Source organism: Papio anubis, chromosome 18 (genome assembly GCF_008728515.1).
Source record: "Papio anubis isolate 15944 chromosome 18, Panubis1.0, whole genome shotgun sequence".
NCBI lineage: Eukaryota > Metazoa > Chordata > Mammalia > Primates > Cercopithecidae > Papio > Papio anubis.
In genome coordinates, this window is record NC_044993.1 from 20,891,460 (window position 1) to 20,903,574 (window position 12,115).

Genomic DNA, 12,115 nt, shown 5'->3' on the forward strand with positions numbered 1-12,115 from the left:
GTGGTTGCCTAAGGCTATGAGCAGAGTGGGGAGAATGGAGAATGACAACTAATGGATATGGGTTTCTTTTAAGGAGAACAAAAATATTCTAAAATTAGACTGATGATGGTTACAAAACCCTATGAATGTACTAAAAAACACTGAGCTGTACACTTGAAATGAGTGGACTGTATGTTACATGAATTTTTATCTTAATAAATCTGTTAACAAGAATAAAAAAAGAGAGAAAAAAAGAGCTGGAAATGTTCCTGAATGCTTCTCTAAAATTAAACACTCTTTTGTTATCCTCCATGTTACCTAGTGAGCTGCTGGATCAATTTACCCAGCCCTGATATTTTCCTTATTTCCTGCCTTTGAGCTGTACTCTATAATTTAGTATTAACAGAAAGTTAATAGACACAACACATCCTTTGTTGTTAAATTTTACCCAGTGTTTACCATTTTCCCCCAACATACACATTTCCTCTGTTTTCCCACTGCAGCTGGCTGCCAAAACCTTGCAGAGAATAATTACCCTTCCGCCCCTCTTAGTTTCACGACAGTGCCAATCCTTGGTGCATAATCAAGTGTCTACAGAAAACTAATGGTTTGCTTGCCTCTCCAGGGGGCTTTAAATTCGTCAAACTGTTGACCAAACTATGAAGGTTTCCTCCCTCCTTTTTGGGGACCAAGAATAGGAGACATGGCAGGATTCATTATGTCCAGATCTCTCTGTTTTTTAGAGGATAACTCCCTTGCTAGAAAGAAATACTCGGTTTGCTTTTTTTTCTCCCTCTAAGTTTACTGACTTCCAAGGCATATTATAAGGGGTTTCCAACAAAATTTAGTCACAATTAGTCTTACCCCTATCCTGACAGTACTTTCAAGTCTTTCCAACATTCTAAACCCAATCACTTGGCAGTTTTTCATCATGCTATTTCTTGGATGGGACATGGTCTTTCTGAAAGTTAGTAGGCCACTGTTCTCTAATTTAGAACATCTGCTTTCTAGACTGCTCTAATAATTTCTTATCTCTCCATAATCTGAAAGTCTTTGCCTAGAAGACCGCTCTTTTCAGGAGTCTATCCATGAGGCATTAAAAAATAAAAACAGCATTATATTCACATAGTTACCATGTCATCTTTCAATCTCTGAGCAATCTGATTCCATATTTGTGTGCCAGGTCAACCCTTAAAGGGTAGACTTTATTTTAAAAAATAGTGAAATTAAATAAAAGGGTAGTAAACATTCCACTTTACAAATAAAGTGAGTGAGGCCAGGCACGGTAGCTTATGCCTGTAATCCCAGCACTTTGGGACGCCAAGGCAGGCGGATTGCTTGAGGTCAGGAGTTTGAGACCAGCTTGGCAAACATGGTGAAACCCTGTCTCTACTGAAAATACAAAAATTAGCTCAGCGTGGTGGTGGGTGCCTGTAATTCCAGCTACTGCGGAGGCTGAAGCAAGAGAATCGCTTGAACCTGGGAGGCGTAAGTTGCAGTCAGCCAAGGTCATGCCACTACGCTCTAGCCTGGGTAACAGAGTGAGACTCTGTCTCAAAAAAAAAAAAAAAAAAGAAATGAAGTGAGTGCTATGGAGAATGAGTTTGCATTTTCTCTCTGTGAATCTACTAGTATCATGCAGAAAGCTTAAAGCAAAACAAAACTATCTGCCTTCTTATCTGAAAGAATGTAATTTACTTTATACCCTCATGTACTGCTGATGGGAATGTAAAATGGTGCAGTCACTTTGGACAACAGTCTAGAAGTGCCTCAAACAGTTAAACATAGAGTTACTATATTATCCAGCAATTCTATTACTAGGTATATACCAAAAAGAAATGAACACATAAATATACACAATAATGTATACATAAATGTCCACAGCAGCATTATTCATAATAGCCAAAATGTTATTATGGTTATTATGGAAACAACCTAAATGTCCATTTACTGATGAACAGATAAAATGAGGCACGTTAATACAAGAGAACACCATTTGGCAATGAAAAGAAATGAAGTATGGCTCCATGTGATAATACCATGCTAAGTGAAAGAAGCCAATCACAAAAAAAAACATGTTGTACAACTCCATTTATATGAAATGTACAGAATAGGCAAGACTTGAGAGAGAGAATACAGGTTAGTGGTTGTCTATTTATAGGGGACGCGGGATTGGTGGTGGAGAGATTTCAGAGTGATGGCTAAGTGGTGTGGGGAGGGTTCTTTTCTTTCTTTCTTTCTTTTTTTTTTTTGTTTGTTTGTGAGACAGAGTCTTGCTCTGTCACCCAGGCTGGAGTGTAGTGGCGTGATCTCGGCTCACTGCAACCTCTGCCTCCCAGGTTCAAGCAATTCTCCTGCCTCAGCCTCCCAAGTAGCTGGGATTACAGGTGTGCGCCACCACGTCCAGCTAATTTTTATATTTTTAATAGAGACGGGATTTCGTCATGTTGGTCAGGCTGGTCTCGAACGCCTGACCTCAGGGATCCCCCTGCCTGGGCATCCTAAAGTGCTGGGATTACAGGCATGAGCCATTGTGCCCGGCCAGGGTTTTCTTTTTTGGGAATAAAAAGTTCTAAAGACGATCGTGATGACAGTTGTACATACCTACGAATATACATAAAAGCCATTGATCTGCACCTTTACTTACTTACTTATTTATTTATTTATTTATTTATTTATTTATTTATTTTGAGAGAGAGTCTTGCTCTGTCACTCAGCCAGAGTGCAGTGGTGCGATCTCGGTTGACCGCAACCTCCCGGGTTCAAATGCTTTTCCTGCCTCAGCCTCCCGGGGAGCTGGGATTACAGGCGCCCACCACCATGCCCAGCTAATTTTTGTATTCTTAGTAGAGACAGGGTTTCGCTTCATTGGCCAGGCTGGTCTCGAACTCCTTACCTTAGGTAATTCACCCACTTTGGCCTCCCAAAGTGCTGGGATTACAGGCGTGCCTGTACACTTTATTTTTATTTTTTATCTTTTCGTTTTTTGAGGCAGTGTCTTGCTCTATTGCCCAGGCTGGAGTGCAGTGGTGCGATCTCAGCTTACTGCGACTTCCATCTCCCAGGTGCAAATGATACTTCTGCCTCAGCCTCAAGAGTAACTAGGATTACAGGCACGCGCCATCACATTCAGCTAATCTTTGTATTTTTATTTATTTATTTATTTATTTATTTATTTATTTATTTTTTTTGACGGAGTCTCGCTCTGTCGCTTCAGACTGAGTGCAGTGGCCGGATCTCAGCTCACTGCAAGCCTCGGCCCCGGCTTACTTATTCTTCCTGCCTCAGCCTCCGGTAGCTGGGACTACAGGCGCTCACACTGCTTCTTTTTGTATTTTTAGTAGAGACGGGTTTCACCGGGTTGGCCAGGATGGTCTCGACCCCTGACTGCGGATCCCGGGCCTCGCCTCTGCCTCCCAAAGTGCTGGATTACAGGCTTGAGCCACCGCTACCGCCATTTTTATTATTTATTTTTGAGACAGAGTCTCACTCTGTCACCCAGGCTGGAGTACAGTGGTACAATCTCGGCTCACTGCAACCTCTGCCTCCCAGGGTCAAGTGATTCTCCTGCCTCAGCCTCCTGAGTAGCTGGGACTATAGGTGCGTGCCACAACATTCGGCGAATTTTTTCTATTTTTAGTAGAGACGGGGTTTCACCATGTTAGCCAGGATGGTCTTGATCTACTGACCTCATGATCCGCCCATCTTGGCCTCCCAAAGTGTTGGGATTACAGGCGTGAGCCACCGTGCCAAGTCTTTTTTTTTTTTTTTTTTTTTTTTAATAAAACTGGTTTATTGAAGTATACTTTAAAAACCATAAAATCATTTATTTTAAATATACAGTTCAGTGAATTTTAGTAAATTTACAGATTTGCAAAACCATCACCACAATACAAGTTTAGAACCTTTCCTTCATCAAAAGATCCCTTGTGCTATTTGTAATTGCTCCCTGTCCTACCTACTAAATTCACGTACAGGTTTTCATATGAACATGTTTTCTTTTTTTTCTGTTTGAGACGGAATCTCGCTCTGTCGCCCAGGCTGGAGTGCAGTGGCACAATCTCGGCTCACTGCAAGCTCCGCGCCCCGGTTCACGCCATTCTCCTGCCTCAGCCTCCCAAGTAGCTGGAACTACAGGTACCCGCCACCACACCTGGCTAATTTTTTTGTATTTTTAGTAGAGACGGGGTTTCACCGTGTTAACCAGGATGGTTTCGATCTCCTGACCTCATGATCCACCTGCCTCGGCCTCCCAAAGTGCTGGGACTACAGGCATGAGCCACTGCGTCCAGCCTATATGAACATGTTTTCATTTCTCTTGGGTATATACCTAGTAGTGGAATTGCTGGGCATATGATAACTCCATGTTTAACTTTTTGAGAAAATGTCAAACTATTTTCCAAAGCAGCTGTACCTTTTTCACATGAAATACAGTTTTGAAAGCTGTTTTCTAATGTAAAAGTGTTCAGCAGTAAATTATTATAAATATATTAAAATAAACCTTATTTATTATTTTTATTTTTTATAGAGATCAGGTCTCACTATATTGACCAGGCTGGTCTTGAACTCCTACCCTCAAGTAATCCTACTGCCTTCGCCTCCCAAAGTGCTGGAATTATAGGCATAAGCCACCACACTGGGCCTAAAATAAACTTTAAAGAATATTTATCCTAATTCCATCTAGCCATAACACAATGAATTTCATTTGTTTTCCAAAAGCATATACCACATATATTTATAAGATTGTGATAATAAAGAACATAACACTTAGATTCTTAGTTTTCATTCATTTTTTTTCTTCCTATGAATAGAAAAGCAGTTTTCACTCTTGTTATATATTTATGTAGTCATTTGCAGGAATCATTTATTCAGACTTAATTTGTTATGACAGTGATTACTATCAAAAGTTATAAAGTAGATTCAATTATCATACACTTTTAGGAAGGCTAGAATACTGAAAACACCCATCAATTTCTTTTTTTGTTTGTTTGTTTGGAGACAGAGTCTCGCTCTATCCCAGGCTGGAGTGCAGTTGCACAATATTGGCTCACTGCAACCTCTGCCTCCTGGGATCAAGCGATTCTCCTGTCTCAGCCTCCTAAGTAGCTGGGATTACAGGTGCATGCTACCACGCCCGGCTAATTCTTGTAGTTTTAGTAGAGATGGGGTTTTGCCATATTGGCCAGGCTGGTCTTGAACTGCTGGCCTCAGGTGATCCACCGTCCTCAACCTCCCAAAGTGCTGGGATTACAGGTGTGAGCTACCATGCCCCGCTCCATGTCAATTTCTTCAAAAGACATGCTTTCATCAGTGGCATTTGCCAGTCAGAAAATCTAAACTATTTCAACATTTAGAATAAATGATGTAATTAACAGAGTTTCAAAAATATATCAGTTTTTTCACTTAAAAAGGTCAGCTCGCCAGACACAATGGCTCACGTCTGTAATCCCAGCTCTTAAGGGGGCAGAGGCAAGAGGACAGCTTGAGCCCAGGAGTTTGAGACCTGCCTGGACAATACAGCGAGACCTCATTCTCCACAAAAAGGAAAAACAACAACAAAAGACTAAAAAAGGTCAGCTTATAGTTTCTGGTTTTCATAGTGAAAAGATCCTGACAGCTTGGAGCTTTAGATTAGTTATTCCAATACTTCAAGTGCTAATTAAAAGGTAAAATTATTTTAAAAGGCTGGGAGCAGTGGCTCACACCTGTAATCCCAGCACTTTGAGAGGCTGAGGAAGGAGGATCGCTTGAGGCCAGGAGTTCAAGACCAGAATGGGCAACGTGGAGAGATCCCCATCTTTACAAAAAAAGAAAAAATTTAAAAAAAATTTTTAAATAAGAAGGCAATAAAAACATTAGTGGCTCAGATTACCAACCTTAAACACATCTTCAATGCATCTACTAAGTTCTTCTTCTGTCACCAAAATAGTTCCTGGTACCATGTCACTCTCTGGAATCTCTAGAAAAACAAAAACAAAAACAAAAACACAAAATTACCCATATTTAGTGCCTCACTGAATAGAACATATTAAAGCTAAGGAAGAAAGTTTTACTAAAAAGATGGCTCAGTAAGTAACAGCTAAGATCAGAAAATTGACACGGTTACCATTGAACAATATACCCTTCATACACATTTCATAGAATATATGATGCCAGTGATTATAAACATGAATTGTTATTTTACATATCACTAAGAAAAAACACCAACATTGCCAATTAACCTATAACACATTATCACTTAGAATTTTCATTTTAGGCCAGGCACTGTGGCTCATGCCTGTAATCCCAGTACTTTGGGAGGCCGAGGCGAGCAGATCACAAAGTCAGGAGTTCGAGACCAGCCTGGCCAATATGGTGAAACCCGGTCTCTACTAAAAATATAAAAAGTTAGCCAGATGTGGTGGCGCAGGCCTGTAGTCCCAGCTACTCAGGAGGCTGAGGTAGGAGAATCACTTGAACCCAGGAGGCGGAGGTTGCAGTGAGTTGAGATTGTGCCACTGCACTCAAGCCTGGGCAACAGAGTGAGACACTGTCTCAAAAAAAAAAAAAAAAGAATTTTCATTTTAAACTTAATTGAATAAAAATTGGGGATTGGATAAATGAAAATGGTAGCGTTGGCCAAGTGCGGTGGCTCATGCCTGTGATCCCAGCACTTTGGGAGGCCAAGGTGGGTGGATCACAAGGTCAGAAGATCGAGACCATCCTTGCTAATACAGATAAAATCTGTCTCTACTAAAAATACAAAAAATTAGTCTGGGTGCGGTGGCTCACGCCTGTAATCCCAGCACTCTGGGAGGCTGAGGTGGGCGGATCACGAGGTCAGGAGTTCGAGACCAGCCTGACCAACATGGTGAAACCCCATCTCTAATAAAAATACAAAAATTAGCCAGGCGTGGTGGCCTGCGCCTGTAATCCCAGTTACTCAGGAGGTTGAGGCAGGAGAATCGCTTGAACCCGGGAGGCTGAGGTTGCAGTGAGCTGAGATTATACCACTGTACTCCAGCCTGGGTGACAGAGCAAGACTCCGTCTCAAAACAAACAAACAAACAACAAAAAAAATTTAGCTGGGCATGGTGGTGGGCGCCTGTAATCCCAGCTACTCGGGAGGCTGAGGGAGGAGAATGGCGTAAACCTGGGAGGCGGAGTTGCAGTGAGCTGAGATCGCGTCACTGCACTCCAGCCTGGGTGACAGAGCGAGACTCTGTCTCAAAAAAAAAAAAAAGAAAGAAAATGGCAGAGTTAATAGTTGTATCTAGGTGATAGGTACATAAGAGTTCATTATATAATCTCTATAGCATGTGTTTTAAAATTTCCCTTCAAAAAGTTTTAAAATAGTTATATTTTATTTTTATTTATTTGAGACAGGGTCTTGCTCTATAACCCAGGTTTTGGAGTGGAACTGTGCAATCATGGCTCACTGAAGCCTCAACCTCCTGGGCTCAAGTGATCCTCCTACCTCAGCTTCCTGAGCAGCTGGGAATACAGGCGTGCACCAACACGCCCACCTAATTTTTAAAATGTTTTCTAAAGACAGGTTCTCATTATGTTACCCAGCCTGGTCGCAAACTCCTGGGCTCAAGTGATCCTCCCGCCTCAGCAATCCCAGCACTTTTGGAGGCTCAAGCAGGAAGATCACTTGAGCCCAGGAGTTCCAGACCAGCCTGGACAATATAGGAAGACCCCAACTCTATAAAAAACAAAAATTTTTAAAAAGTTTTTTAAGTTTTACAATGTCTTTCTATTTATTTAGACATAGTTTTATTTTACATATATATACATATATATATATATTTTTTTTTTTTTTTTGAGCAAGGGTCACACTCTGTCACCCAGGCTAAAGTGCAGAGGCGTGATTATGGCTCACTGCAGCCTCAATCTCCCAGGCTCAAGCGATCCTCCCACCTCAGCCTCCCAAGTAGCTGGGGCTATAGGTGCTTGCCACCACGCCTGGCTAATTTTTACATTGTTTTTTGGTTAAGATGGAGTTTTGCCATGTTGCCCAAGTGGTCTTGAACTCCTGGGCTCAAGCAATCTGCCTGCCTAAGCCTCCCAAAGTGCTGAGATTACAAGCATTAGCCACCATGCCCAGCTATGATTCTTGATTGAACTTTGGATTTTAAAAAAACAGCTCTAAAAGAAATTATTGAAAAAATTAGAGAAGTTTGAATGGAATTTATATATTATATCACAGCATATTATATAAATGTTAAATTTCCTGGGTGTGGTAATTGCATTGCAGTTATGTAGGAGACTGACATTTTTCTTTGGAGATGCATACTGAATTATTTAGGGGTGAAGTGTTGTGATGTCTGCAACTAACTCTCAAATGCTTCAGAAAAGATACGTTTATATGTGCAGAAAGAGAGAAAGATAAAACAAATGTGGCCAAAATGTAAAGTTATTCAGTCTAGGTGATCTCTTTTTTTTTTTTTTTGAGACGGAGTCTCACTCTGTCGCCCAGGCTGGAGTGCAGTTGCTGGATCTCGGCTCACTACAAGCTCCGCCTCCCGGGTTCAGGCCATTCTCCTGCCTCAGCCTCCCAAGTAGGTTTCACCGTGGTCTCTATCTCCTGACCTCGTGATCCGCCCACCTCGGCCTCCCAAAGTGCTGGGATTACAGACATGAGCCACCGTGCCCGGCCCAGTATACTCTTCTTGAAACTTGTAAGTGAATTTCTCAAAATAACAAGTTGCGGGGAGGGGAAGGAAAACTAAAGACACTGAAATAACACAGATTTAAATCATTTAAACATAAAATACTGAAGAAGGTCCTTTAGAGGCACACCCAACCACCACACTTCCTCCTTTACCTGCTGTACTCAAACATCGATGAAGAGGAGCTAACACTGGCTGGAGCAAATACTTTGCTGCCAATTGTGGGCGTTCTCTTGACAAAGTTATAAAGGTAGTGGTGGCAACTCTCTGAAACTGTCGTGCTGTCAATTTATCCTGAAAGTGAAATAAATCCAGAACCTACAAAAATATTACAAGAAGTAAATGCCAGTTTTTTGCAAGGAATATGACAGTAACTAAAAAGAAAAAGCATGAATTTTTTAAGCCAAAAAAAATAAACTCACTTCAATAACACTGATTCAACAGAATTCTTTTCTTAATTTAACATACCCAGGATCAAAGGGTAAGAGAGCTGAACAGGCAGTGTTTTTATTTTTAATTAAAAATTTGTTTTGCCCATCCCTCATACTTGCAGTGTTTTTATTATTTTATCAAATTTATAAAATACAGGCTCATTTTAGGCACACGCATAGGGAGTATTAATTAAGAAAACTCCTTCCACATTTTTCATGTATCAGATTAGGAAAGATCAAAAACTTTGTAACACATTGTGTGGGTAAAAATGTTGGAAAATAGGTACATAAAGCATATCAATCAAAAATTTAAATGCATAAAACCTTTGAACCAATAATTTCAATTCTAGGAATTTTTCCTGTGGTAATTCTGGTAGTTATGTACAAAGACTTAGGGATATTAACTGTAGTGTAATTTGTAATAGAAAAAGAATGGAAAGAACTCAAATGTCCATCAATAGCAATGTACTATAATAAATTATAGTACATAAATATGACGAAATATCATGTACCCATGAAAATGAATGAAATGATCTCCAAGGTACACTATTTTTTTTCTTTTTTTTTACATGGAATCTCGCTCTGTCATCCAGGCTGGAGTGCATTGGTGTGAACTCGGCTCACTGCAACATCTGCCTTCCGGGTTCAAGTGATTCTCTATCCTCAGCTTCCTGAGTAGCTAGGACTACAGGCGTGCACCACCACACCTGGCCGATTTTTGTATTTTTAGTAGAGACAGGGTTTCTCCATGTTGGCCAGGCTGGTCTCGAACTCCTGTCCTCAAGTGATCTGCCCGCCTCAGCCTCCCAAACTGCTGGGATTACAGGAGTGAGCCATTGTACCTGGCCAAAGTACACTATCAATGAAAAAAAGCAAAATGAAAGAGAGCATGCTGCATGCTATCATTTAGATACAAATTAGCACTGGCCTTGTGTGGTGGCTCACGCCTGTAATCCCAGCACTTTGGGTGGATCACCTGAGGTTGGGAGTTCGAGACCAGCCTGACCAACATGGAGAAACTCCATCTCTACTAAAAATACAAAATTAGCCAGGCCTCGTGGCGCATGCCTGTAATCCCAGCTACTCAGGAGGCTGAGGCAGGAGAATTGCTTGAACCCGGGAGGTGGAGGTTGTGGTGAGTCGAAAGCTCGCCATTGCACTCCAGCCTGGGCAACAAGAGCAAAACTCTCTCTCAAAAAAAAGAATTAGCATTAATTTTACCATCATATGTGTATATGTTAATGTACGTGTGTATGCACATACACGTTAATACACATATACATTAACATGTACACATATGATGGTATATGCATAATACACAGAATATCTCTGGAAAGAAATTCATAGCAGTGACTACCTCCGAGGGACTGGAGAACAGGAATGGGAGACTTAGATTTTGGTTTACTCTTGTATGCTTTTTAAATTGTTTGCCATGTTAATTTACCTTGTTTATTTAATATCTACCTTTAAATATCTACCAATATTATACTTGAGTTCCATTCCTGTGCAGTAAGAAAAAACTCAGAGGAAAAAAACTAATTAAAAACACATGGAGAGAAAAGATAATGAACAAGATGAAACTTGAGAGCGAGCTGGGCCAATCATTCAATAGTGGTAAGGCATTCTTTTTTTTTTTTTTTTGAGACGGAGTTTCGCTCTTGTCGCGCAGGCTGCAGTGTAATGGCTCAATCTCGGCTCACGGCAACCTCCACCTCCGGGGTTCAAGCAGTTCTCCTGCCTCAGCCTCTTAAGTAGCTGGGATTACAAGCATGTGCCACCACACTCAGCTAATTTTGCTTTTTTTTTACTGGAGACGGGGTTTCTCCATGTTGGTCAGGCTAGTCTCGAACTCCCGATCTCAGGTGATCCGCCCACCTCGGCCTCCCAAAGTGCTGGGAATACAGGTGTGAGCTACTGCGCCTGGCCTCGCCGTTCTTAAACTGAACAATTAAGTCAGTCTCTTCCACAGGTTTTTATTCATTTATTAAGAAGACTCCTCACTAAACAATAAACTTAAATATTATACTGCTTTTATCTCAATCCTAGAGGAACATTAAAAGTCCTCTTTCTGTACATAAGCTGATAATCCTCAAATGGTCAACAGAAACAAAATGATGTACCTGGGGGCAGATGTCCCGGTAGTAACTCTCTGGTGAAAGAGACTGCTGGGGACAAGAGGCCAAAATCGTTGCGATCAGGTCACACTTCTTCCAGTCAGCAGCCGTCGCCTCAGCATCACTTCCACCAGCTGCCCCTGCTGGTACAATGGAGAGAGATGTCAGCAGCTCACAGCAAATCCCCACAGAAGGTCCCACATAACACATTTGTCTTAAAATTCAGGGTAAAATGCATTTATCTTCTCTATTGAAAATAGCTTATTTTTTTCTATAAGATAATCTACCCTTCTATACTTTCCTTTTTATGTTATTTCATATTTGTTTATTATTATATTTTTGAGACAGAGTCTTGTTCTGTCGCCCAGGCTGGAATGCAGTGGCATGATCTCAGCTCACTGCAACCTCTGCCTCCCAGGTTCAAGAGATTCTCTTGCCTCAGCCTCCCGAGTAGCTGGGATTACAGGCATACACCACCATGCCCAGGTAATTTCTTTCTATTTTTAGTACAGACGGGGTTTTGCCATGTTGACCAGGCTGGTCTCGAATTCTGACCTCAAGGTGATCTGCCCACCTGGGCCTCCAAAGTGGTGTGATGACAGGCATGAGCCACCGTGCCCAGCCTATACTTTCCTTTTGATGCTAGTTTCTGGGAAATTCAGAGGAAAACTAGCACTTAGTCACTATAATGATATTATTCATATAACTAGAATACTAGCTTCACCATGTTTATTACTATTATTATTATTCTGTCTCCTTGTATGTATCATTTCATCTAAACTGTCTTAAGCCACAGCCGTAGAGTGACAGGGACCAGAATTACTTTACCATCTTAAGCAATTATAAAATTGGACAAAATATATAAACAATGGTTTCCAGACAATGCACAACAAGCAGCCCAAGGCACTGATCCCTGAGAGAAGGGAAGCAAACAAAC

The 12,115-nt window shown here is 41.2% G+C and overlaps 1 protein-coding gene across 2 annotated transcripts in view; it reads right to left on the reverse strand.

Moving 5' to 3' along the window:
- The window catches only part of TANGO6 (transport and golgi organization 6 homolog), a 261,322-nt gene that overhangs the window by 216,167 nt on the left and 33,040 nt on the right, over positions 1–12,115 (reverse strand). The window contains exons 5-7 of one of the 2 annotated variants that reach the window (XM_009196757.4): positions 11,185–11,318; positions 8,789–8,951; positions 5,856–5,938 (exon numbers count right to left, since the gene is read on the reverse strand). In XM_009196757.4, the coding sequence (XP_009195021.1) occupies positions 5,856–5,938; positions 8,789–8,951; positions 11,185–11,318 (380 nt within the window). Of the gene's footprint in view, positions 1–5,855; positions 5,939–8,788; positions 8,952–11,184; positions 11,322–12,115 lie in introns of both variants that reach the window. The other variant, XM_009196756.4, reaches the window with a different exon arrangement.